The 28,000-nt window shown below is 35.7% G+C and overlaps 1 protein-coding gene across 1 annotated transcript; it reads left to right on the top strand.

The window, feature by feature from the left end:
• Nucleotides 1–53: 53 nt before the first annotated feature.
• Nucleotides 54–27,999, top strand: LOC126816106 (sushi, von Willebrand factor type A, EGF and pentraxin domain-containing protein 1). Its single transcript, XM_050542310.2, has 25 exons — nucleotides 54–77; nucleotides 2,214–2,327; nucleotides 3,500–3,719; nucleotides 4,750–4,857; nucleotides 5,952–6,096; nucleotides 6,220–6,341; nucleotides 6,865–7,044; nucleotides 9,186–9,365; nucleotides 16,648–16,896; nucleotides 17,112–17,315; nucleotides 17,597–17,788; nucleotides 18,013–18,221; nucleotides 18,387–18,690; nucleotides 18,906–19,067; nucleotides 19,506–19,664; nucleotides 20,074–20,272; nucleotides 21,176–21,363; nucleotides 21,801–21,968; nucleotides 22,206–22,439; nucleotides 22,933–23,103; nucleotides 23,268–23,447; nucleotides 23,906–24,184; nucleotides 25,305–25,490; nucleotides 25,888–26,043; nucleotides 26,712–27,999. The coding sequence occupies exons 2-25, from the start codon at nucleotides 2,235–2,237 to the stop codon at nucleotides 26,729–26,731; spliced, it is 4,308 nt and encodes a 1,435-aa protein (XP_050398267.1). The 5' UTR covers nucleotides 54–77; nucleotides 2,214–2,234; the 3' UTR covers nucleotides 26,732–27,999.
• Nucleotide 28,000: the final 1 nt, after the last annotated feature.

A 28,000-nucleotide genomic window follows, 5' to 3' on the forward strand; every position in this document is an offset into this window, starting at 1 on the left:
AGCTACCAGGAAGCAAATATTCAGTTAAACTGTCCTCAAAGCGCTTTTCAACAAATAGGATAGAGAGACTAGTACTGGTAAGTACATAGAGGATATTTGTCGTTTTAGAGTGAATAACATATTTTATTTCATCGAGAAGCAAGAAAACTTATATTTTCACGAATGCGTAGCATGAGTGAAAATATAAACGTTTTCTTGCTTAGAGATGAAATAAAATATGTTATTCACGACAAAACGACAAATGTTCCATTTATTTTATGATTTTACAATCATTCTAGGTAAAAACAACATGGACTACTTTAGCCAGTGGAATAACACTCTTATTTCACTGATAAAACGCGGTATTCCACTACTGATCATAAAATAAATAAAGTATATTTGAGCAAATTGATGCAAATTATTGTTTAATGTGTTTTAAATAATACTAATATGTATCGCAATAACAATAATATTAAAACGAATATATGGTAATAACCTTACTATTAATACTAATATATCGCAAAAATGATAATATTAATATATACTAATATTATATATCGCAATATTAATACTTATATAATTGGCAATAACAATAATATTAATACTAATATACATTAAAAGATTTAATCAACCGAGAGGAATTTTTTTTTTGAACAATCAAAAGGCATTACCAACATACATATTTTATACTTATTGATGGAAAACGTGGACAAATGTGCCCACATTACAAACAATGTCTTTATGATAATGTCAATATTACAAAATACGTTTGTTAGTGTTTCAATGTCGGTATGCCCATCTTCAATAGCCCAGTTGGAGCAGAATAGTAGGACGTTAATGGCAAATATTCAAAAACTTGTGTACTATACATTAAAATATATTCTAAACATACAAATATACAATTTCGAAACGACAAGATATATTATGTATTAATTGTAAATTCTACATTGTACTCGGTCAAACTTCTCTGCTGTGCATGTATAAACAACAACCGCTGTTGTTAACTTTTATCACCCAATAATACATTCTACAGTAGATATCGCTTGTGTGATATAATTTTTTTTATTTCATAATCATATCGCTTTACATGAGCCTCGTTTTTTGTTACTTTATCAACTTGTGTTGATATTTTTTGATATCAAAACAGACTGGTAGGAGATTCTCCATGTACACGAAACTAAGAATGCCCAGTTGATATCAAAATGAAACGTACAAATACCAGACGTTAAATTAGGCGCTTGTTTGATTGATGCACAACTGGCGTGGTGGGACGGATCTAGCATGGTTGGGGGGAGGGAGAGGCAAGATTTTCTAACGGCACCCCAGTGAGGTTTAGTAGAAAGCTGCCGCAAGAAGACCCAAACCAAACGAGGTATGGTCGGTAAAATCGCTGTCCACCTGTGCAGGCTTTCTCTAAACTACACCCCACCCCTTCGCCGCGTTCTGTTCGTCCTAGATTTGTTTGTGGACACTCTATGGGTCACAATTTTTATCCGATTTTGACGAAACTTAATATATGGGTTTTATGTCCAAAAGAACATGGTTGCTTTCGATGTTAGTATGTATCGGACGTAACTTCATGGATTGTGACCCCTGATTGTACGAAAAATCACGTTTTTAGCGCATAAGTGACAATTTTTATCCGATTTTGATGAAAGAAACGAATATCGGACCGTAACTTTCTGGCTTATGGCCCCTGATTGTACGAAAAATCGCGTTTTTAGCTTGTGGATCCTCAAGAGGTCACAATTTTTATCCGCTTTTAAAAACCATTACACACTAATGATGGTTAAGTTCGAATTTCGTGAAAATCGGATCGAAACTGCCCGACCAAATGGCCGCTCCTCGTACGCAAATAGTGTAAAAGTATGTAATACCAAGATTGTGGTCACAATTTTTATCCAATTTTCCAAAGATATCGGTTCCTTTCGATATTCGCGCAGATTGGGCCCTAACTTCCTGGATTATGGCCCCTGATTTTTAGCTTGTGGAGCCTCTAAAGGTCACAATTTTTTATCCGATTTTGATGAAACTTAAAAGATAATTTTATATCACAAAGATCTTGGTTCTTTTTGATATTGTCGTATGTCGGACAGTAACATAGTGACCCCTGATTGTAAGAAAAATCGCCTTTTTTAGCTTGTCCCGTGTCCATCTCTTGCAAAATGTGGTCGTATCTTGCATGGCAATCGCTTGTTTCATAGATGCATGCGTTAAACACTATTCCATTCCAGAATGTTTGACAGAAAACGAATATGAAAGTCATTATGTTGTTGTCAATGGTATTAAGTTGTCTGATTGTTGGAACCTGTACTTCACTTACATCAAGAGACGTCATGCCTTTAGTGGTAAGTAAGGGAATGATAATAGTACACTAGTTTACATAATACACAGATATTACAACTAATCGATGTTCATTAAATATGACATAATTTTCGATTAAACGTTTTCGACGAAAATATGTATATACAGGCATAACCGCAAAATGTGTTATTTATACACGGGGCGAGTTTGTTTTGCGGTCGATTAGGTCTAACGCGTGTGCTTTAGATCATAAGGTCTGCCATTGAGTCAAGTTGTGTGGTTTCCCAGTTTGTACGACACGGGGAGTACAATCGCCTGTCCAATTCTCCAAACCGCGTTCAATTATCTAAGCAGGCCATTAGTTAATAGTTTTAATTTCCGCAACCTTTTTATTTAAACTGAAAATAAATTATGTTATAAGATGCTATAATGAAACATACAGCTAAAACTAACATGCATCGCACACAGCAGCGAAAGAGTAGCCTACAATCAATACAGTTCAATGAAAAAGCACACAGCGGTGTTGATGCTACTTTCGCAGGGTCGGAATCAGTGTCACGGTCGTGTGCTTTATCCTTTATCGTCAGATGGTGGGATGGGATGGGCATTCAGAGCGTGAGATAACGATATAGGCATATGTGATATCACAATTAATGCTTTGCATCAATGAAATTGAATTACAATGTCATCGTATCAATTCATAAAAAAAATTGACGTCAAACGGGGTGTTAGATTTCTCTCTTTATAAAGCTCAGTGTGTATGTATATACGCCAAAATGACGATAGAGACCCCCCCCCCACCCCCCACCCAAGAAACATTGTCTCAGATACCGTCCAAACCCCCTCCTACAAAAATTCCTGAATCCGCCCCTGTTTCAAATTATATATATAGTCACAATGATTTATTTGATTGCTTAACTACTATTTATACTAACCGCGAACGTGAACGCGGCCGAATTTTTGTTTTCGAGGAAAACCGCGAAGATTACCTACGGAGATAATTTGGGAACAGTTCGCACGAACGATTTGCATTAGCCAATCAGTGCTCGAGGACAAACGGCAAACATGATCAAATCGTCAATGCTCCAGTTTCATTTGCGAATTTGTATGCAGTTCCTAGTTCAACATCGTTGAGCGGAACGCCAAGTCTTCGTGTTAAAGACTTCACAGAAGCAGCATATCAGTCTTGATTTTGATTCTACATCTTTAATTCCAGTTGTTAGAAACCACAGGAGAACACGGGTGTAATACTGACATGAATGGTAATATTAACCGAGATGATATTGAATGGTGTAGATTACCACCTGGTAAACAACATGAAGTATATGAGAATCACACATATTATCCATCTCTATCTGTTTGTGCTGTAATAGCTAAAAATAAAACGTGTTTTAGCTGTATTAAGAATAACTGGCATCAAACTGATTGCGATATAGGTAAGAATTACAATGCAGGGAACACTGACGCCACTGAGGCTAATTTCGCAGTAACTACAGCTGTATCAAAATTCATAACTCATTCTAATGTTGAAACTTTGTGTTTTAACCGTTTTGCTCTTTCCATATGTCAGACAACATCATACTCAAATTTGGCCGAATTCGGCCAAGGCAAAATGACACACTTAACATAATTTAAAATGGCGGTCTTAAGGAAGTTTCGGAGAGCCATATCTCGTAATCAGTGTGTTTAAGTGGTGGGAGAATAGATAATTTATTTTTAAATTCTTCAAACACAAAGTGATTATACAGCCGAAATGAAGAGGGCATTTTACTTCCCTTAACCCGTTTTCTGCTAGTCCACATTGCTGAAATCAAAATTTTTGGTTGAAATACAAACGCCATTCTGAAATAGCGGAATCCAGAAGAACCGCTAATCTATATCAAACAGTTTCTTATTTTGTATTAATAGCAGAAGTATGTTTAGGGTATCCAGCAGATTCCAATAAAATGATTCTTAGACCTGAGAAATTTTGAGGCGTAGGTACACTTGCTTTTGTGAATCATTATGTCAGTAACTTGTTCGCATAAAACACATGATACAAAAATATGAAATACAGGCTGTTTATTAATTACAGTTTCCCAAAATACTATCCGGTTTATCGCCCTTATTATAGTTAAATTTTTCTTTCTCACTTATGACGTCAACTGATAGGCTATCGTCATTCAGTAGACGACCATCGCCAAGACCGCGTTACTTCTTTCTTGTTAAATCATTTTATTCCATTTTGAGTGAGTGAAGCCTGTGTTCTGTTAAACGCTTATGTCTGTTCCCTGGTTCATTCGCTTGATTTGATATTTGTTTTGCTTTGCGAGTAGTGCGGTTCAAGTACAGTTACTATTAGACTTTTATTTCTGAAGATGGCTTGCATTCAATAAAATTGTGTTAAACTGCTTAAACTATTTCTTCGTATATAGCCAAGATGCACAGTTCTTACAGTTTATTGACATCCTTTATTTCCGTTTGCAGCTTTCCGTGAAAAAAGAAGTATTACGGCGATAATTGGTGCTGTAGGTATTATAGGTAATCTACTTATAAATGGGATTAATACCATCTGCAAATTTTTTTGTAAACAAGGTGGGTACATCTTTGATGGTATCTTATGAAAAAAAAAATAAGACAACATTAATTCCAAATTTGAGCAAAGCTGTATCAGCAGCATAACCACACAATTTATATGATGGTAGTTGTAGAGTAAACAAAAATATGCGCGTATGTGTACGTATATTGTCGTAGCTCCTGTCCTTCCACAATTTGTTTATGGACACTCATCAGGTCACAATTTTCAAACGATTTTGACGAAACTTGAAATATAGGTTTATCTCCAAAACACCTCTGTTCCTTAGATGTTGGCATGTATCGGACCGTAACTTCATGGGTTATGGTCCTTGATTATACGAAAAATCACGTTTTTAGCTTTTAGACACCCAAGAGGTGACAATCCGATTTTTAATGAAACTTGAAACACATATAACCCAAAGATCTCGGTTCCTTTCGATATTCGCGCATATCGGACCGTAACTTCCTGGATTATGGGTCCTGATTGTACGAAAATCGCGTTTTTAGCTTGTGGTACCTCTACTCTAGAGGTCACAATTCTTATCCGATTTAACAAACGTTCGAATAATTATATCACCGTTACACCACATCGATGGTTCAGTTCGAATTTCGTGACAATCGAACCGAAACTGCAGGACCAAATGTGTTAATATCTCAAAATTCTCGGTTTCTGTCGATATTCGCGCATATCAGACCGTAACTCCTTGGATTATTTTTATCCGATATTAAAGATCGTTTAAATATACCATCGTTACACCCTGATGATGGCTGAATTCGAATTTCGTAAAAATCGGACCGGAAATGCACGACAAAATGGCCGCTTCTTGAACGCAAATAGTATAAAAGTATGTAGTACCAATGTTATGGACCCTCTAGAGGTCACAAGTTTTTTCCGAATTTGATGAATCTTCAAATATATATAATTTTATATCCAAAGATCTGGATTCGCGCATATCAGACCATAACTTCCTGGATTAATTGTTAAATTAATACAATGAGCATTTCCCAAGGGTTCTACAAAATTTAGTTAGTTAATTCTTTATTGCAGTGATTATTTAAAAAAAAATACAAATAAACATTTATACACATTGGTTTGTTTTTTTATAAATCAGACAGACCCCCTCCGCCACCACCTAAGCCTCCAAAGATGACTTGTCCAGATTTTCCAACAGAGCATTATGTACGGCCGGGGGAGGACAGTGCTGAAGTAGCCTGGGTTGAACCATCAGCTGTAAATGAAGACGGACAGGGCATAACGTGAGTTAGTAAGATACTTCTCTACTGTAAATTTAACTAATCGAATTGTTCTTTATAATCATTTTTCAGACCATAAAGCAGTCTCTGTTTTCAAAAATAATACCCGTTAAGTTATTATTTCAGGGTGAAAAGTTCGGGTGGCAAGAGTGGCTCAAGATTTAGTCCTGGTCGGCACATGATTATATTTTCTGCTACAGATGAAAATGGATATCAAGTAAATTGTTACAAATCATTTGAAGTTAAAGGTATTATTTTACTACATGTATATCAAAAGAAATGTTTTATTGTGTTCATTTTGTTAACAAGGCTGGGATGTTAATTTAAAGATTCGTTATGTAAGAGTTTAATCTGTCTATTGCAGGTCTTATATTTCTGCAAATGTTATATGAATTATTATTTAGACATTTACTAACATACATAGCCTATAATCAACTGTTTCGGTATTTAATGATTTAATTTAAAAATGGTGAATCGAGGCTGAGTTTCGATTAACAAGTACTGTTGCTACGATAATAACAATCTATGCCACATCTTGTCAAAACTTCAAACAGTAAAAACTTCGCTAAGTAAAAAGTAATTTGAATGATATTAATTTTCGATATATCCATTCTGCATTATCTATTTTTGAACTATTATATGCATCTTTAATGAATCAAGAGGGATTCACTGTTACTGTATCACCCGTCAAACAATTCTGAACCTTTATTTTACTTTCATATTTTACTGAAAATATGAAAGTAATATTTAAACATAAATTTAATATTTTAGTGAAAAAATGTAAATATATCCAAACACCTGCTCATGGTAGAAAAGCATGTGACACACATGTTGTACAGGCAGGAGGAAAGTGTACGTTTACATGTGATGATGGTTATAAGTTAGATGGGAAATCGGAATTACGCTGTACTGATAATGCGACTTATGACCACAAACCACCCAAATGCAGTGGTAAGTTATTTTTTTTACTCAGGTAATTTTTGGCAATAGGTTGGTGATTAGGTTAGAAACCGCAGATTTGTTTGATGCCGAGCAGATGGAGGTTAAAATATTTTTGTTTTATGCGATAGGACCCTGTCCCCCACCTCGTTACAAGTCCTGATGTGTGGACTATTAACAATCACGGGGATGGGGTCATCAGCCTTTCTGATTAACACATTTTAAATATATCTAAATGATCTAAATAGCATATAGTGTCCAGGGAGCAGGAGTTCTGACTTTATTTTTTAAGCAAAACTTGGGATTTTCCTGTTGTATATAAAGTTCGCAACAATCGAATGTTTTTGCGCTCAAAAGAAATGTATTGCGCGTATAATATATGAGAAAGTAAAATAAAAATGTTTATGTATTTTGTTCAACATATAAACATATCAATGAAATCTGCTACTGCAGCAACCTATTGTGCAGGGAAAGCGCGAACCCCTTGCATCAAGAAAAGCATGTTTGGGAAATGAAAATGTAAAATCGCTGTAATTACTGTCTATATTTCAAAATGAGAACTCGACAACCTCCCATAACGAAAAGAGGTAAATAGGGATCATCCTCTCATTCAAGATCTTTTGATTCTTAACATATTTGTGAAGTTTCATCAGAATGGGGCAACAAATGTAGCAGGGGCTATAACTCTAGAATGCAAGGTCTGCTGCGTACCAAAGTACAACTTATCCAAGAACTTTTGATCCTTCACACATAGTTTAAGTTTCGTCTCATGAATCGAACAAAAATTGTAGCCCCAGGAAGGTCTACAAACTTCAGTCATATTTCACATTTTGCGTAAAAGGAAGGGGGGCCAATGCGCACCAAAATTGAACTCATCCATGAACTAGTGATACTCGTTTTAAGGTCATCTGAATCGGATAAAACTTCTGACCTCAAGATGGACCACAACCTTGGTATTTGTGTAAAGGAGAGTGGCCTTTTGACTGAAAGTTTACATAATTATGATGTAACGGTGATATATTTGAACGATTTTGTAAATAAGATAAAAATGGTGACCAGAGAGTCTACACGCTAAATAAAAACGTGATATTTCGTACAATCAGGGGTTATAATCAAGAAAGCTACGGCCCAATACGTGCCAATATTGAAAGGAATCCAGACCTTTGAGATATATCAAAATTGGATGAAAATTCGAACCTCTGGACCACAACCTTGGTATTACATGCTTTTAAGGCTAGCGGCCATTTTGTCGGGCAGTTTCGGTACGATTTTTACCAAATGTGAACTCAGACGTAATTATGTTGCAGCGATGCTAGAGTGTCCACAAGCTAAAAATATCGAGATCTTTCGGTTATAAACATAGATTGTCAGTTTCATCAAAATAGTATAAAAATTGTGACCTCTCGAGCCTCCACAACCTTCGTTTTATTTTGCATCGCACGAAACCACCATCGAATGTGTTTGCATGGTAGGGGGGTTAGAAAAGAAATAAAAATTCACTTTATTGCTGAGTAATTTAATTAACCAGAAAGCGTCTCTTACGATCTAGATTCCCAGCGACATCCGGGGCCCATGCGACTCCTGGACACTCGCCTAGGATGGTAGCCCCCCCCCCCCCACACACATCAGGAGGCAACCGCAACACTGTCTTTGCCGGTCAGATAACCTTACCTGAATCAAAATGCCCATAACTGGGACTTCATGGGCGTAAAATCAGTGCAAAATCTTTACGATTTGTATCAGGTACTAGATCCAACGTCTTATTAGTCAACGAGGAGGATAGTTCAACGGGTAATCCAGGCTGGCGGAGGATACACCATACATTAAATTTGTTCACTCTTTTTACGGCTCTATGGATAACTTGAACATTGAATGACATGAGCTGATTTTCCAGCAATAGTTGTTCTGACTTGGTTTCAAAACTTTTCCACAGAATAACCGTAAAATCCTATGCTTTCTTTGATGGTTCAGTGTTTTCTGGCGACAGTTCAGGAAGAATTAATACCTACCATAACATCAAATAGTTAACATAACTGATCAAATATTCAAATAAGAGTATTGATCTCGAGATACCCTTTTTTCTGTGTATATATTACGTTGGGGCCCTTAGTGTTTTGTTATTGGTAGAGTAACTGCAATCATTACGTTTGCAGCTGAAGATTGTGGTAATTTGACGACCCCGGCTAATGCTAAACCATATAAGTGTCCAGATGGTACCAACTATCAAGATACCTGTTCATTAACCTGTGATACTGGATATCGTCTTACTCTAGCATCGTATAGTATATGTAGAGCAGATGGGCAGTGGCAGAAACCATTACCAGAATGTCAAGGTATGAAACAGCTATGAAGAATTTAAAACATACAGTTCTTAAATACACTAGACACGCACGTTTCAGATATTAGAGACTTTTGGCAAACGTAAATTCCTAGTCCGTATCGCGTATCCGTAACGATTTTGCGTGTAACGCCATCAATGCGTGTGTATTTTTAATACGTGATACGGCGCACGGATACGGCAGCACGTATCGAACAGCTTTCATACGGAAAAGGTCTGTATAACATCTTCGTCTTTTTACCGTATTTTTTGCTACTTTTAGACGCTGAAATGTTGTGCTGTAGCGTTTTTATGAATCTATGTTGATCCTAGAACACGAAGGTGTATATTTGATGTGATTTTAACCATTACAAAAACTGGAATTTAATCATTACTTTTGATGAGCTTTTCGCGGAATTTTCATAATTTCCTGTCTATCTGCACGCTTGTTGATCTACGTGCTAAATTTAGGGAGGTGGGACCTTGCAAATTTGTAGGGGTATATACTTTCTGAAATGATACATTAGTGAAACCAAAATTGTTGTCGAGTCGAAGTCGAAGATTTTTAATAAGATTCGACACTAATTTTTAAAAAAAAAAAAAAACTCAGCGAAGTCTAACGACTTCACTCGCTTCAGGAATTTGTAGGCTAGGTACTGATGTTGATCTTGGTAGATACCTGCCATCATGCTGCAATAGCACTCAGTGGCGTCGCCAGCCATCGGTGATTGGAGGGGCAAAGGCACGAGCTTCAACTGGGGGGTTGGGGAGGGGGGGGGGGCTCCCCCAGAAAACTTTGAAAAACAGGTTAGTTTAGTTTAAACATATTTTATTGACAAATATCAAAAGGATTGAGCACAAGTTTCAAAAACTTAGAAAAGCCCTTTCCATACATACAAATAATAGACAAAATTTTATAGAAACAAGATTGCGAAATAGTATATAGAATAATAAATAATTTATAAGTAATTTAAGTAAAGTCAGATCAATTATATCGCAAAGCTCTATATAAAATAAGTGAAGAGGTGCGGGTGCGGGAAAAAAAAAAAAAAAAAAAAAAAATGTTATCCACCAAAAAAGCTATAGCTAATAATTTATTCGAAGATGTAACTACTAACAATAACTTTATTTAAATCGTTTTGAAAGTTTGATATATTTGTGAACTTCAAGGAATAAGTTTGTATTCATCTCAATTGACAATTCTGAATGCCGCACAATAGGATATCTATATTTATCACAGAATAATTTGACAATGTATTTAATAGTTCGGCACGAATTACATCATATAAGTGACATTGCAGGAAATGTTCGGCATTTTCTATAAATTTGCCACAAGAACATGTGGGATCATTCACAACGTTTATTTTATACAAATCATTTTGCAACGAACTACACCCATGCCGTATTCTAGTGTGAATAATATTTTCATGTCTATTACCTTTACAGTAGTAGATTGGCGCTTTATGTATTAAGGAACGTAATTTTTGTTTGTATAGATATTTGAAGGATTTAATGTTGGTTGATTGCTTTATGGGGTCCTCTAATAATTCCCAATCTCGAATTGTTGTGGGGAAGTACGAAGTTTGGTGCAATGTTGTTCTACAATAAGGATATCTATATTCGCTAATGTTTCTTAAATTGTATTTTTGTGGTGTTTGTTGATAATATTCAAGAATGTCATATAAGTATGCTGGGTTTCTCTGATTTTTAATTTGAAAAAATGTAGTTAGTCGCTTTTGTGTACGTCTGTCTGACAATTTATTCCATCCGGTTTCAAAATAAAGCGCTTCACGAGAACAAGTTTTAGTTAGTCCAGTGACAATCCTGGCAGCTTCTAGCTGTACCTTTTCAAGTTTTTCGGTATTGGAAATGTTACACTCGTCCCACACTTCACATGCGTATTCCAATTTTGGCCTTATGAATATCAAATATACGTTATTTAGAGTTTGTCTATTAAAGGTGAATTTTAGTTTACGCAAAATATTTCATAATTTTGAGGTGGACGAGATAATAGTTTCTATATGGATGGTCCATTTGGCGTCATTTGAAAGGGTAATGCCCAAGTGTTTGTGACATTTAACCACTTCAAGTGCTTGATTATCGAATATTAGACTCGGATAATTTTCTGTTTTTTGGAGCTAAATAAAATATCTTTTGTTTTATTTGGATTAAAGTTTATAAGCCAATTATTCGCCCAAATGTTGAGATTTGTCAGATCGTAGTTTAGGGACTAAACTGTTTGCTACACCCAAGTGCCGTGTCGTCTGCAAATAATCTAGCCACATTATGGAGTACATCTTGTACATCATTGATGTAAGTCAAAAACAAAAAGGGGCCCAAAACTGATCCCTTGGGAACTCCTGATTGAAGAGTAATTTCTGATGACACAGAGCCATTTACGAATACCCGTTGAGTCCGGTCTTGGACATAACTAGACAACCACGTAATTAGCATGCCTGAAACCCCATATTGACTTAATTTGTGTATCAAACCAGGTAAATATACGCGGTCAAACGCTTTAGATATATCGCAAAAAACATAGCAGGAATATAGTTGCTTATCTATTGCAGATGAGATATCATGATACACTTCTAAAAGTTGATGTACAATAGAGTAGTTCGGTCGAAACCCTGATTGGTATTTGTACAAGAGATTGTTTTCATGAAAGTAGTTAAACAGGTGTTTGAAAACTACCTTTTCTAATAATTTACTCAAAGTACTTAATAGGCTTATAGGTCGGTAGTTTGAAACTACAGAGCTGTCTCCTTTTTTAAAGAAAGGTAGGACATTTGCTTTTTTCCAAATTGTTGGAAAAACGCCTGGTTCTAGTGATTTATTAAAGATATATTTTAATGGTACAAATATTGAGGTTTTGGTATATTTTAGTAACTTGTTACTAATATTATCAAATCCATTCGCTTTTTTCAATTTCAGTGTACTTATAAGATCTGCGATTTCCTTATCTTCGACTAAAGGAATATCAAGTAGACAATTTGTTCGCTTATTGAATTTTGGTAGTTCTCCTTGCTGAGTGTTATTTGAAATTGATCCGAAATAGTTGTTAAGTAATTCAGCTTTATCAAAATTTGAACGAGCAATTCTTCCATTGGGGTCTAAAAGTGGGGGAATATCATTTGATACATTTTGGCCTAATACTTTCCTTAAATTATTCCAGTAATTCTGGCTATTTGTATCGTTAGAATTCAAGAAATTTGTGATTTCTTCTTTATATTTTGTTTTTAGCGCTTTTTTAAAATTATTTACTTTATTTCTTTGAACTTTGTATTTTCTTAAATCGCTTTCATGTTGTGTTTTCAAATCGGATATGTCAGGAGTGACATTAATCGTTTCACTGGAACTAATCTGAATTCCATCATTTACTAAAATTACATCTAATAAGGTTGATGATGTCAGAGTGTAGGTTCATCAATAACATTTCTAAGATTATTTAAAGATAAAACATCCCGTAGCTTGCAGCGTGGTGCTAACAAGTCATCATTTAGATCGCCTAAAATTACAACCTTAAGCGTGGTTTGATAGGCTAGTTCAATGGATCTTTCGAACAATGACCAGAATTCAATTGTGCTGTTTGGCGGGCGGTAAAATAAGGCAACAAGTAATACGGTGTTTGGAAATTTGCATTCCACCCAAATACTCTCTATACCTGTAACCTCAAGATCATCTCGCCGTTTGCAATAAATGGTTTTATTAACATATAACAATAATCCGCCACCATGCGACGTCCGATCCTTCCGGTATGGAGAATGGTAACCGTCCCATTGTAAAGATGAATCTAACACATAGTTATCCAGATGAGTCTCAGTGAAACCACAAATATGGTAATCATTGACATCGTTGTATATTGTTTCAAGTTTGTGTCTTATACTACGTGCATTTAAGTGATAGACTGATAGCTTTTCATTTGAATCGTGATTTGAGGGTCCAGGATTCTTATGAACGTCTCCTGATCTTAGAACTAATAAGGCTAAAACAGTACTTAGCAGACATAAATTATCAAGTTCACATAAAACTATTAGAGATATTATTCGACATTGCCATTTCTCAGATGCCTCGTGCTTTACTGTGTAGTAAATGTCAACTATTACAGTAGCGATGAAAATATAATGAGTGTTGCACTTGCGCCAGTATTGCACGAGGGGACTGAGAAATCATCAAACAGTTAGATCTTAAATATTTAGTGGTTAGTTTTGGTGGAAATAGAGACATGAGAACATGATGTAAATAACTAGTAAACAAGTAAAGCATATATACAGACAAAAACAGTGAATTATTTACAGTTAAAGAATGAAGTTCTACATCACCTGAAAGTATTATTAGTATATAAGTAAGGGCACTGGCTAAAGTATATGGTATAATATGACATGTTAGGGGCAATAATACAAAATATTCAGAATAGGTTACGGGCTTTAATCCAAAAAAATTATAGTGAGGTCGGGGTTGTAGGGTACGTAATAAATCAATTACAATAACATATTTACAGTTACAAATGTCAATAATCAAATTATGCATAGAATGTACATAAGTATTAAACAGGTATAATGAGACATTCGAACACATATACATGAGCTGATTAACAACAGAATTATATTTACAATGGTTTATTACATTAGCATGACACATGGAGTGTCCGGAATTAATCATCGAATCCTGAGAGGATTTTATTCCATTATTCTTTCAATATTTTTCTTCAAAAATTGTGTAAATTTCATATTATAAAAAGTAGACAATTGATTTGACTGAAAGTTCTATTGGGTTTATACCTAGTAATTGTGATATTAAAGTAAATATATTGTACATTTCCACATATATATGTGTTCCTTTAATACAGTACGTATATGACATTTAGTCTTAAGCGATAATATAAAAATCATCATATAAAGTTTCATTTTTTTGACTTTTCTTTTTTATCCTTTGTACATGTCTTATATAGAATACATGTGCTTTATTGGGGTTTCTGCGTATTTGTTTGTGTCGTTAACATTTTCGTTACATTAATAGCTTCAAAGAATCCCGAGTTAGTACCATGTTTAAATTAAATACATATATATATTGTACTGTCATAACATGTACTTGGGTGTGATCTTAAATCAATAATTAGTAATACACAATATGGTAAAGATATTTGATATACACATTGCGAAATAGTGCAAGAAAGCAACAATGGAAATTTATGATAGGCCATACAACAGTTAATTTGTTATTGAAAATACTGGACAGATTACATATTAAAGATACTATGATGAATAACGTTATTATTCACAATTTATCCGAAAGATATTTTATATATTATTATAATCTATTGTGTGATATCTTGGAATTTTCTTAAAGACTTAGTTAAGTATCGTTTACGGTAGATTTTGGAGTGGAGGTGGTTGGAAACAGACCGACGTCTAACAGAGATTGTTGTCTTAAGGTTGTATTTGGCCCGGCAGAATTTGGGACACATCCAATTTGTTCACTTGCTGTCGGGTTGATGACATGTGTGGTTATGTTGACCTCTGACCTGTTTCTATCTTCTGATGGACTGACTACTATTTCTTGACGGGTCCGTGGTATATAATCTCGAGTGTTGTTTTGATTAGTAACAATCAGACTTTGGAGATCAACTTCTGAGTTTATAACGGTGTTGACGCCAACCAGCGGTTGGACGTATATACGACCATCGTATGTCCAGCAATTAGTAATATGCTTTGATTTTAACAGATCTCTAGTCTTCTTGTACAACAGCGATCGTCTATGAGTTAATGCTTCGTTTACAAATATTTTAGGACTACGTCCTTCGTTGAAGGGTTTTAATTTACGTTTGTTGCCAAAAACAGCGGCCCTGTCACGATAGCTGATAAATCGGACAATGATATCCCTGGTTTTATTAGGAACACGCTTTCCAACTCGATGGCTACGTCCAATTTGGTTTAAAGTAATTTGTGGATAATCACCACCCAGGATTTTATTATTAATTAAGTCTAATACTAAGTGGTCCGTATTTTCTGTATTATTTTCTATCAGACCAGAGAATTTAAGACACGTCCTTCTTGAGTATTGCTCAAGATCATCTATTCGTTCTTCTAGTGATGAAATTTTTTCAATCAATGGCGTTGTTAGAGTAGGCTGGATGAGGGTTGCCAATTTATTTACTATTGCGTCCCTTTTTAAGAGTTCAGCTAAAAAATATCGTATGGATTCATCATCCTTTATCACACTGTCTAAGAAATTAGTTATACTGCTGTTAGCAGAATTTGTACTTGAGTGATCGGGTCTTGGTCGTTTTTTTCTGTCTTTACCCATTATATGTAGACGCTTGCTTGTGTTAACAGACTAAACGATACTCACAAAAACTCTGGTGAGCTGTATTGAGACTGTATATATTCAGGAAAAGTTGATATATCAAATAATCTGGTATATATTGTTTAGAAATATATGCATAATCTGTGTCACTGAGGTATAATAATCATCATACCTATTTTCTATAAGTTATCCTTATGTTATCACTGAACGTTTTGGAAAAACTCTCTCTGGCTATCTACTCGACCTCTCTAGTCCGCCATCTTGTAGGATGCCGGAAATGCAGCCTGGCAGTATTTCAGACACTGATCGTTGAGTTAAAGTGTCAAACGAACTGACTTGAGAACCTCGACGAAGCCCACTCACGAGCGTCAAAGTATGGAGTCCTTACAGAGGGTATGGGGGGCCTTCCCCAGAAAATATTGAAAAATAGACTGCCGGAAATGCTGTCTGACAGTATTCAGTCAGGCACCGATCGTCGAGATAAATAGATCTGACCAGATACCGTCCGTCGCCTGATTACTAGTTTATCCGACCAGAGAACAAAATGTCAAACGAACGAACGTCAACGAATTCCCGTAGAAGGTATTGATTACCGAAACGTACCACAAATACTTTTTTTTATTTTCTAAAATTATTGGTGGGGGGTGGGGGTCAAACAGAGAGCAGACCACATTTATGGGGGGGGGGGCATTTCCCCCTTGTCCCCCCTTGGCGCCGCCACTGATAGCACTACGCTCGGCTCATCTACCCATAGGTACGCAGCGCGAAAATCTGCCAAATCTCTAAAACTAAATTAACGCAACGTATCACGTGACGATACGGATACGTTATACGGATGGGAAAAATTCAACTTGCCAAAAGTCTCTATTATTGTACATGCCAGGTAGATCTGCATGCCCTTGTACTTGTTGTGTTTCAGATGTGTACTGTGGTCCGCCCACGCTTGTTTTTTTACAAGCTTGTATTGTATTTCCATTCTTTTTGAATTTCAGATAATTCTGATCCTGTTTTCCAGAAGTGTCCACCGACCATTACAGCTTACGCTGACCATGGAAAAACGTTTGCTACTGTTACTTGGGAGGAACCGACAGCTACTGACAATTCAGGAAAAATTGTACTGTCTCAGGAGCACGGTCTACCTTCTGGATCTGCTTTTCCAATTGGAGCACACACCATCAAATATGTCGCTAAAGATTCAGACAACAATGAAGCTTATTGTTTTTTTGCAGTATCTGTTCAAAGTTAGTAGAAAACAACATGCTCGCTAAATTTTATGCCCACTAATCGAAAATAGTTTAGTTACGGATTGTGGCAGAATTTTATTGCTGTTGCAAATGAATCTACTGTAAGATTAATTGGGGTATACTACTTAAGCTTACTGTTAATCTAGAATATAAAGACTGAAAATTTAATTTATTGCCAAAACTATAATACTTGTGACTTTCATTATTTAAAGTGATTCGATGTAACATACCTACCTATGACGATGACAACATGGATATCAACTGTCCTGAATATAACTATGGTGCACAGTGCAGCATTAGTTGTCGATTCGGTTTGCCTCTAGAAGGACCAAAAGTCATTACCTGTGATAAAAATGACACAATACCTCCAAAGGGTTACTGGAACCATGGGACGGGTCCAGTTCCTCACTGCAAAGGCAAGTACACCCCATAACACCATTATATTCTATTGAACTTGAAGAAAGTGTTCACTTTGCTGTGCTCTACACATTCATAATAGATTTCCATTTTTTCTTGATTTCACTGATAATCCTTGTTATGTAGATCAAAATTAAAAATATAATTAGATAATTGGGTATTTGATTTCCCATGAGGCTTTTCTACCCATGCATGTACTGTTGATATCTTCAATTCAATAATTCCACCGAGAATACCGAGTCCGTAGAAAGTGCTATTGGTAAAAGTCGCTATATTTCAGAAACCAAATGTCCAAAGTTGAATGTTCCTATAAACGGAGCTCTTGCCTGTGCTGATTGGCTAATGGGATCTTACTGTAATATGATGTGTAATGATAAGTTTGATCTACCCAGAACTGTCACATCAAGTCCAAACTTTCTGTGTAATTGGAACAAAGGAACTTGGAGTACAACTGATGTTCCAGACTGTACAGGTGAAAATTAAAACTTATACATTTTCAAATCAAACAAATTTAAAGTTTCGAATGATAATAAAGAGAAAAGAAGACATTGAAAATTAAACCCACATTGGCAACAACACCGAACGAATGTTATATTGATTGTACAGATATTGCAAATATTTAGGTACTAGTTCATCAATATGCTCCTATAAGCCTTCTAGTCACTAGTACCACCAGCTTTTCCCGTCTAATTTCAGAAAGAAAACACCCAAAACAGATGGTATTACCCTCAGAACTCTATTATTATGGTGGTGACTGTTCAAGTGCTACTACCCAAGCGCAAATCAAACAAAACTTCATGCAATATATGACAACATCCCAATGGAAAGACCAATGTCTTCAAGATAGAGAATGTAAAATAGAAAATGTGAAAGTTGAATGCGGTGCCACAACCAGGCGAAAACGGGTATTTAGGAGTTTACTCTATAAAGCATTTTTGGGAGGCAAAGCGAATGAAAATTCAAAGGACAGCTAGACACGATGTAAATCGTAATTATAAACCATTTGATTAGTGTAAAGGCTAATATTTATCTGTTTGACAAAATTCAGAATTGTATTTTTTTTATTTCAGTCACTGCATCCTTGGTCAAGAGCAACACGAGTGAAACGCTCAACTGAAGCCGGAACAGCTACCATTTCTTGGAAGTTTGTCATTGGATTTGCTGTCGATTCGGACTCCACTCTTGAATTGTCCAGAACAATTCACGATGCAGCACTTATGAATATGGCTTATAGTGTCGAAAGTGATATGAAAGCCGCCAAGTTAAACAGCATTGCTCCCGGCTTTACTCTTAAAGACACTTCTATGTTTATTGATTGGACAGATTTTGAATGTAAAGCCGGACAAGTTGCTAAATACGCTACCGTCACATGTCGTAAGTTTCTAATGATTCATTTATATTCTTTCAATTCTTCGTCTTCTATTTTCAAGTCATTTAGTCCGCATTGATTGGTTAACAGATCAAAATTCCCCACTTTAATCTTTCAGTATGTTTTCATTGGTAGACATTCTAAGATATTGCAGGAAAGTAAGTATTTTGTGACTATGTTCAGATACGAGTTTAATACACGATGGCCATTAATATTTTAGATGGATGTCCAACAGGTACACGATATGATGATGTTACTTATGATTGTGTTAAATGTGATATAGGAACCTATCAAGATGTTGATAGTTCTACTACATGTATACCATGTCCTCCTGGTACAACCACAATCACTACAGGTGCTAGGAATATCACTTACTGTAAAGGTAATGCCCGACTCGTATCGCTTTCCATTAACAATTTCAGATAATGAAAATCTGGGTTAACCGGGTATTGTGTTATATTAGTTAGTATTGGGGCCCGGGTCCATGAGATCAAAATTTTGATTCAAGATATGAGGCGGAATGCGGTATGTTTACTAATTTTCAATGAAGACAGACTGCCCATTACACAAAACAAATCAGCATGTCATGTCTAATAAAAATCGAATATTTTATTATTTGACTCAAATCAAAGAGTTCAAGTCATTTTAAATTCTTTCGTAAAGACGTGAATGCTTTCCTGGTCTTGGGGCACACCGTAGGATATCAGGTTCATAACGTCTTCAGAGATCTGTTAGGCTTTAGAGCCATGACTATGGTTTACCTTAATAAAATGGAAGAAGAGGACACAGTATGTTATGGAAATATGTTCACCATTTATAGGTATCTGTTCTGCTGGAAGTGTATCGCCAACTGGTGTTGAACCTTGTGCTGAATGCCATGCTGGTTTTTATCAACCGGATAATGGTAGAATTTCTTGTAAAGCTTGTCCAGTTGATACATCCAGTAATCCGGGTGCCATTTCTATCACAGACTGTGAAGGTAAACAATGTTTTAGTCAGGCCCGTAACTAGGTTGCCCCCCCCCCCCCTATGAAAACATTTTCGACCATAAATTGTCCGTCAATATTCGACACCCCCGAGAACACTCCCCTCCCCCCTCGTTGCTATGAGCTAGTTACGGCCCTGGTTTTAGTTTTTGTATGTGTTTCGATACTATCTCATAAGGATGTTACAACCTGGTCGTCTTCCCGTAACTTTACTATATAAAAATACTTATAGTCACACCGGTGTCTTGTATTGACATTTATAAATGAGAAAACTTTGATTAGTGAAACGTTTGAAAACATTGGCTTACGGTTGTGCCGCATGCAAAATATATATCATTATGTTGCATCACAGAAATCATTGAAAGATTTGTTCAGTTCAGATTGTTATTTTGTTTCATTCAGGATTTGATGTTCTTATAGAAGGCGACAATGTGCTACAGACAACTCTTATTGACACTAATGTCAGCGATTTTACACTATTGCTATGGTTTAAAATCACCAAGGCATCTGGTAACGGTGTTTTACTGTCGTTCATTGAAGAATATCTTGGCGACCGCCTTTTACTGTCCTTGGGAACTAAGTTGAAGGTTTCTATTGCAGGGTAAGTTGGGGGTTATTGACATTGTGTCAAAATATTGTTTGTTAATCCAATTGAGTGCATGTTGTAGTTAATCAACTTTTCCAACAGTCTTTGTCGTGTAACATGATTCTCATGTAAGTTGTACTCTGTTGGATGAAAAGAGACAAATCCGATAGACACAATTTAATTTTATTCCTGAGGCAATGACCAGAGAAATCCCTCTCTAGCCATTGCTGTACTGGGAGCGAAAACTTTGGTTTTAGAGTGTGTCTATTTTTATAGACAAATCAAATCTCTCCTGGGTATATGCTATTGTTGGAAGTAGTAGTTCTATCCAATACGTTTCCATAATCTGGAGTCTTCCCTAAAACTTCGGAAAGTTGATTTAATGTGCCGAAGTCCACATTTTGTTCGCCGACCGCTAACATTTTATGTTTCTAACTTATCTCCGTACCAGCTTAATCAAATTTGGTAGATGGTGCTTTTTCAAATGAGGTTGATCTGCCCTATACGTCTGTGGTACCGTATAAAGGGACAACTTTAGCAATTTTCAGACATTTTCATCCTTATCTCCTAAACCGCTTTATAGATTTCAAACACGATTTAGTAAGTATGTGGTTAGGTAACTGTGATGCTGATTTCTGCACATAAAACGGCCAAGCCTCCCTAGTATTAAGCAGGTGTCAAGTTTATACATTATTCCGCTAAGTTACAATTGCGAGCTGGGCGGGGGGGGGGGGGCGCTTTAAATTAAATGGCAAGTTTAGCCATTATGTTTATTATACATATATCTTTCTGAAAAATGATGTTTATTCAGCCTTGTTTTGTTTGGGATAGGACCACTCCTATCCAGTGGAGGTAGACAGATAATATTACATATTGATCATAGAATGCAACAGTCGATGGCATATTTTATTATTGCAGGTCTCAAGATTTCACGATGCCTTTATCCACTAAATGGAACCATGTTGCTGTTGTGTGGACTCAAAATACCCAGCAGATATCAGTGTATGTTGATGGAACCCCTCTACAGGTTCAAAACATTTCATCTATTTCTTCCTTGTTACTACCGTATGGTACCAACATGACCTTACGGATACAGTCAAATGATAGTAAGTATTATTCCCTATTCCAGCATAGACACCTATGTTTATTAAGACATTGGGGCTGGGACGTGTGTGTGCTTTAAACCCATTCGGGTTATGGTCAAGAGGCATTCTGTCTACCCCCTGTTTGTGGCCTGTCAGTGATGTTGAATGTTTACAACAAAATGTGGTTGTCATTTTTTGCTTTAAATTTGAAGTTGCTCTTCCCTTAAGTTCTGTACAATGCAGCTGAATTGAAAGAAAAACATGTATTGTAATGTAAACACCTGCAATGATTTCAACATAAATACCGGTGTATTATTCACAGTTCTCAAATAAAGTTCATTGGACCTTCAGTGTAAAGGCGAGACAAAGAAATAGTCGAAATCATACAGGCCTGCTATCAAAGGCAATGAGCGTTGATATTCATTAAAAATTCGGCTACTTTTGATCACACTTTTCAGGTATACAGTTTCGAGCATTAGATGTTTTACATGGTGGTATCTCTTCTTCAAATATCTCACAGCTAGCTGCTCAGTGTTCATCCATAGAGTCCGACGCAATATTTAATTTAAAGGGAATTCAGACATCTATGAGTGGAATTGAACTTGTTATACCCAGCACATGTGATGGTAAGAACTGTTAAACGGTCATATTATATTAAATAAATCTAAAGGACTAAATGAAGGAAATCTTAAGTTTTATTAGGCATAACCGTTTGTTCTAACAAAGCTGTCGGGTTGGCGGTGTAAATTTATATACCAAAAAAATTAAATATTCGAATTCTTTTAAATAAGTCTCAATACGAATTGTGGGATTAGAAAATCATAATTATCACTAACTGAAAAGGAAAGCTGGTCTCTTTCCAGCATTTGATGAGTGTGAAAGTTCACCGTGTGGCAGACATATTTGTCATAATCTAGCAGGTGGGTTCCGTTGTGAATGTCGTGACGGATATAATGGTGCTACATGTTCCCAGGCTCCAAACTATTGTCAACAAAATTATTGTCTAAACGGTGCTACCTGTACGTACAATAGTCCTTCCAACTATTCTTGCCACTGTACTGAAGATTTTAGAGGTTCCAGGTGTGAAATCCCAATCGGTAAGTTAAGTTAGAGGTTTTTGGTTGGCCTAATGCATTCCGTAAGAATGGGACTTGCTCTCCGTAAACACAAATGCTCCTAGAAAAAATAAACTAAAGTGCAAATCATGTGTTTGTGTAATCAGTGAATTCAATGGAGTTTATGGTTCGGGAAATTGACTTATATGAAATGGGGATTAACGTCCTATATTTCTGGGCTAAAGAAGATGTCGAATTCCATCTCACAATGGTTATTTAGGTGCGTGCCAAGTGTAAACGGGACCTTGGTTTGTCATCTATTCTGAATAACTGACAAAGGGAAACTATGCTGAAAAATCCCAAGGACTTTTATCATCGCCTGGTTAATGTGCCATTGTCTTACTCACTGAGCCACTGTGGCTTCTGTTGATTTATTAGGTCTAGTTGACTACACAAGGGGCATAATATCCGAGGCATGGGATGGAAGCGATTTAGATTTTTCCAAAGTAGCCTATATAGTATAGCTATATTACAGTACATGGAGGATGGAGTGCATGGGATGCATGGTTGGAGTGTAGTGTTACATGTGGAAGTGGTACCATATCACGCACTCGTACTTGTGATAACCCACCACCAGATGCTTATGGTAAAAACTGTGAAGGTTCCAATAAAAATATTGATATTTGTCACAGACCTCCATGCCCTGGTAAGTTACCTAATATTTAATGTGTATTTTTTTTTATCAGGATTCGACTGTCAGTATTTGACAAAATGTTCGATTTTTTCAAAACGTGATATATTTTTAAATGACTGGGCTTTGAACAAAAACAACTTGCCACAAACCTAAAGTTATTATTTTTTTAATGGCAGTATGTTCATCAGATGATATCCAGTTGGCACCACACGTAAGTATTAATTGTTCTACTGGTACCAACAAGATAGATTGTCATTTATTCTGCAATGATGGCACTGTCTTCCTGGAAGAACCGATGGTCTATACATGTGAAGAAGGGATGTGGAGTCCTGGAATACTTACTAAACCTTGTACCAGTAAGCAAATACTATATGAACTTTAAATTGCGGACTACGTTTTCTAGTAAATTTAATCCAAGATCGTAAAATGAAGAAACGTATTATCTTACTGATTAAAGAACTAAAGTATCTTCCTTTTTAAAATTCCATGGAGAAAAGAAAGACCGTATATTCCAATTGTAGAGTACTGTTGGGTACTTATTGAATGTTTTCCGATTTATGAAGTCCACATACTATTTACTTGAGATTGCCTTTCGGTTAATAATATTCTTCGTCTTTGCTTTCATGATAAGATTTAATACTATACTATTTGTATAAGTCCAGTATCCCAGATCCTGAAATATTTAGGGCCTATAGGTCTACAAACCTTCAATTATACCGAATTTTCTTAATATTTTACCTTCTTCACAGCGAAAAAATATTCGAAAGCTTACCTTATGGGTTTATAATATGGAGAATATTTCTTTTATTTCCAGGAATAGTATCTCCGATAACATTGGAAATAACCAGTCGAGTCAGATACAGACATGTAAAATGCAACACACTGGAATCAGATGTATTTGCTTATAATGTACGAAATGAAGTGGATTGTATTAAAGATGGCAACTGTAATTATGACATAATATTACCCAAGTGCCAAGGCAATCATAGAATTAGACGTAACACTATTGATGGTGTTGTTATTGAAGTCAGACTTTGGAGAGATCTACCCGAGAGTGAACTTGATATCACCAGTTTAAGTCAAAATAATACAGGTTGGTAGTCATAACAAAAACAGGTTAGGGCCCAGTCTCTGAATTTCTAATACCTGTAGTAGCTGCAACCATCAAAGTAGCTGTCAAAATGTACAGTCAAACATATCGGACTTGTTATAACATAACTTCCTGTTATGTTTTATTGTCGGATAAAATACTGAATAAAGTTAAAATAATAACAATTGAAAAATCTTACAAATAAAAAGATTAGACCTTGGTTCACAATTACCGTATCTTTTATTGTGTAAGTTGTTGTGGACATATAAATAGAGAATCTCCTACCAGTCTTTTTTGATATCAAAAAATATCAACACAAGTTGATAAAGTAACAAAAAACGAGGCTCTGTCGAGTTTTTTTTTTTTACTTTATGAACGAGTGTTGATATTTTTTTATATCAAAAAAGACGAGTAGGAGATTTTATTTATCACCCAATCCCTTCTTACATGCACAAATAGATAAATATAATTCTTTGCTGTAGATTTCACTTTTACTGAACATTACGGCGTAGTGATACATGATTTTTTGACAGCAATTCAACCATTGCAAAGTCCTTTATATTGACCCAGTGTTTCCATCAAGGTCAACTGAATAACAATAGTTCATTTTCAATAAAAAAAAACGTTACTTTTTATAAGAAATGAACTGTTCTTTGAAAATAAAAAAAGTAGTTCCTTTTCAACTGACCAATCAAATTCATGTAAAGCGATATCTCCTAAGGAGATATCGCAGTAGATTATGAAATTTATCACACAAGCGATATCTACTGTATATCGATTTTTCTGAAACGTTTAAATTCGATTGTGTGCGAAATTTGAAACGTCGGAAATGCATTGCTTGATACAACATAGATGAGATTTATGGGCGTATGTAAAAGATAATTGTTGAACCTTTAAATTCGATTGTGTGCGAAATTTGAAACATCCGAACTGCATTGCATGATACAACACACATAAGATTTCTGGGTGTAAGTAAAAGATAATTGGTAAACGTAAGATAAGGTAGGTATCTCAGAATGCACCCGAAGATTATGGACCTATAAATTTCCAAATATTTAAGTTATATTCTCATAAAAGTATTTCCTATTTTTTAAAATGGTTATTATGCGATATTTTATTGTAGTAACTGGACAGCTGAAAGTTGTAACTGATATATTGTTAGAATTAGAGAGTTCTGGTAATAAATTAAAGAATAATATTAGCCTGGTAGTTGGTAATGGTGATGGTAATTATGTTGAACCAACAAATGTTGATGTAACGGGGTCTGTAATATGTCCCGTTGGTTCTGTTACAAACCATGGTATATGTGGTAAGTATATAATCAGTAGGTCGTTATTACCCTTGTTATTCTGACATCGCAATTATTCGCTAACGCGATAGAGGCAAGAGTTTTTAATGAATATTTTTCAAATTTGGTGTGAGCATTTAGGGTCATGAGAGCCTTATCAATTTTCAGCACCGTGTTTATTTTCGGCAATGTTTGCGGAAAGCTTGTGAACACGCCATAAAAAATTATCTTTTCGGATAAGCTGCAGTTGAGAAATAGCTGCTGTGTGGGCGTATTTCAACACTTTGCTTGGCTATCTTTATTGAATGACATGCTAAAAATGAAGATGGAAAACCGACTTAAGAAATTACTATTTAGTCCAATTTATGTGTAAGATGTATTATGGTGATATTTGTTATTATTAATGTGTTATTTCTAGTAATTTGCCCAGTTGGAACTTCTGCTGTTGATAACCAGTGTGCCAAGTGTAGCAAAGGATTTTATCAAGACGAGGCTGGACAAACAAGTTGTAAATCATGTCCAGTGGGTTATGCCACCCAATACCCAGGAACCATAGAAAGCACCATGTGTTCAGGTAAATAAATAAAATGAGTTCATTTTAAAATTTTAATCGAACTCTCGATATCCGTCCAAATCCGGAGAACGGAAGCTGAGTACCTGCACGACACAGCACTTCAAATGCAAGTTAAATTAGTAAACTTAGAAGAAGTCAGACACAGCCCCTTGGTGTGTTACCTCAACAGGGATACGGATACATTGTAGATATTCCGGCGTTTATTATTATATTTTGAATAGGGGTTATGTTTTTAAACAAAATTTATACACAAACTATTGGAATATCGTATGTAGTTATAGACGACAGCAGTAGTTTGACTTGACCGTACTCCTACGAGAACTATTATTTACTGATCTTCAGAACCATTTCCCATACAAACAACTAATCACTCTCCTTAATATCAGATCATTATCCATAATTTCTAAATTACACTTTTTATCGAAACTGGGAGAGCTTTTTTATTGGCGCGATTTTTTTAATTTGTTCATTAAGGGGGGGGGGGGGCTTTTTTTTGGCTCTCCTTTAAAATACAAAAAAAAACCCAACGACTCCCCCCCCCCTCAACTCCCTTCTCGTCAAAATGATTTATGTTAATCAGAGTTCGTATGATTGAAGAAGCTGCTCTATGATAATAATAATTATTTCTTGGAAAATATAAAAATAAGCTTTTTTAAATTCTATTTCAGTGAGAATAAATCCAGTATAAAATGATTACGAAGATGAACAGTACAGAAAATCACAATGTTAAATCATGGCTATATTTATCATTATATTATTACGCAAATAAAATGTCAAATAACCCATAAAGATGAAGACCAGGCAGGACTAGGAAAGAAATGCCTGTAAATGGGACCACTTACTAACCCAAAACTGATTTCCATGCTGGTAATCCACATTGGGTTTGATCTGACTTAATAGTGAAACACATTAATTTATAATTATATCTTTCTGCCATGTCTTGCTGCATTGTTTCTCAATGACGTATGCTTTTTTCACAGATATTTATTTTATTTCCAATTTTATTTTATATTTCATTTATTCTACCAGGACATAAACTGTTTAGGACCATGTAATAATACTCATGTTTGATTGATGTCGTAATTGTGGTAATACCCGTTCCTGACTTCACAATTTGTAGAAAACACGATTCAAAGGCTGTATAGGTATAAGTCGAAAACTCGTATTTGCCGTAAATACAACATGAATAACTGATCGGTAATATAGACACCATGTGTGAGGTCCAATGTAGTGTTGGAGTAAACATTTATGACTAATGTAACACCACCGTAACTCGTTTCCTAATGGGGGAGGGGCGAATGGTTAGCACGTACGCGCTGTATCATACAGTCTGTCATTGAGTCAACTGGCGTGGTTTCGATTCCACGGTTGTACGTGACAAGGAGTAGGATCGCCTGTCCAACCTCGTGGGTTTTCTCCGGGCCCTCCAATTTCCTCCTATTGCCAAAGACCCGTACGCGCAAGCGAATTATTGAAATAAAATTGAACCATGTGTTAGTCCCGAAATGACCTAGTTTGTGTCGAGTGGACGTTAAACCCCATGAGTTTCAATTTCAAAATGCAATATATTTTCCAACGTGTAATCATATTTTTAACCTAAACATCAGATTAAGGAGCTCAAATTAACTCTATTACGGACACAAACTCGAACACTAGCGCTAAACTTTTGTTCTGACCTCACCCATTGTCTTCGGTGGCATATAGACGTCAAAGCATGTCTCGCGCATCTTTTAATTTCTAGTTACCGGTACATGTAATTGGGGAAATGTAATTTGCTTCTACCGTTGAGTTAAGCAATTGCTGCCCCGGCGTATATTCTAAAGCGATTTAACGGTTATATGGCTCAGAAGAAGCTGTTTTATTTATTCCTTCATATTAAGCCTTTTTATAATTTGTTTTTAATTCTTCTATTATTAATTTTATATTATAATTAAAGCATAGTGAAACATAAAAAAAG

The sequence above is a fragment of the Patella vulgata genome, chromosome 1 (genome assembly GCF_932274485.2).
Source record: "Patella vulgata chromosome 1, xgPatVulg1.2, whole genome shotgun sequence".
NCBI classification, from domain to species: domain Eukaryota; kingdom Metazoa; phylum Mollusca; class Gastropoda; family Patellidae; genus Patella; species Patella vulgata.

What these genes read in the sequence shown, in the direction of transcription:
- LOC126816106 (XM_050542310.2), top strand. Translation starts at nt 2,235, where the DNA reads ATGAAAGTCATTATGTTGTTGTCAATGGTATTAAGTTGTCTGATTGTT. An exon ending in ATACGCTACCGTCACATGTC is followed by an intron (nt 18,691 to 18,905) that starts GTAAGTTTCTAA and finishes TTAATATTTTAG; the next exon opens with ATGGATGTCCAACAGGTACA. An exon ending in TTGAAGGTTTCTATTGCAGG is followed by an intron (nt 20,273 to 21,175) that starts GTAAGTTGGGGG and finishes TTATTATTGCAG; the next exon opens with GTCTCAAGATTTCACGATGC.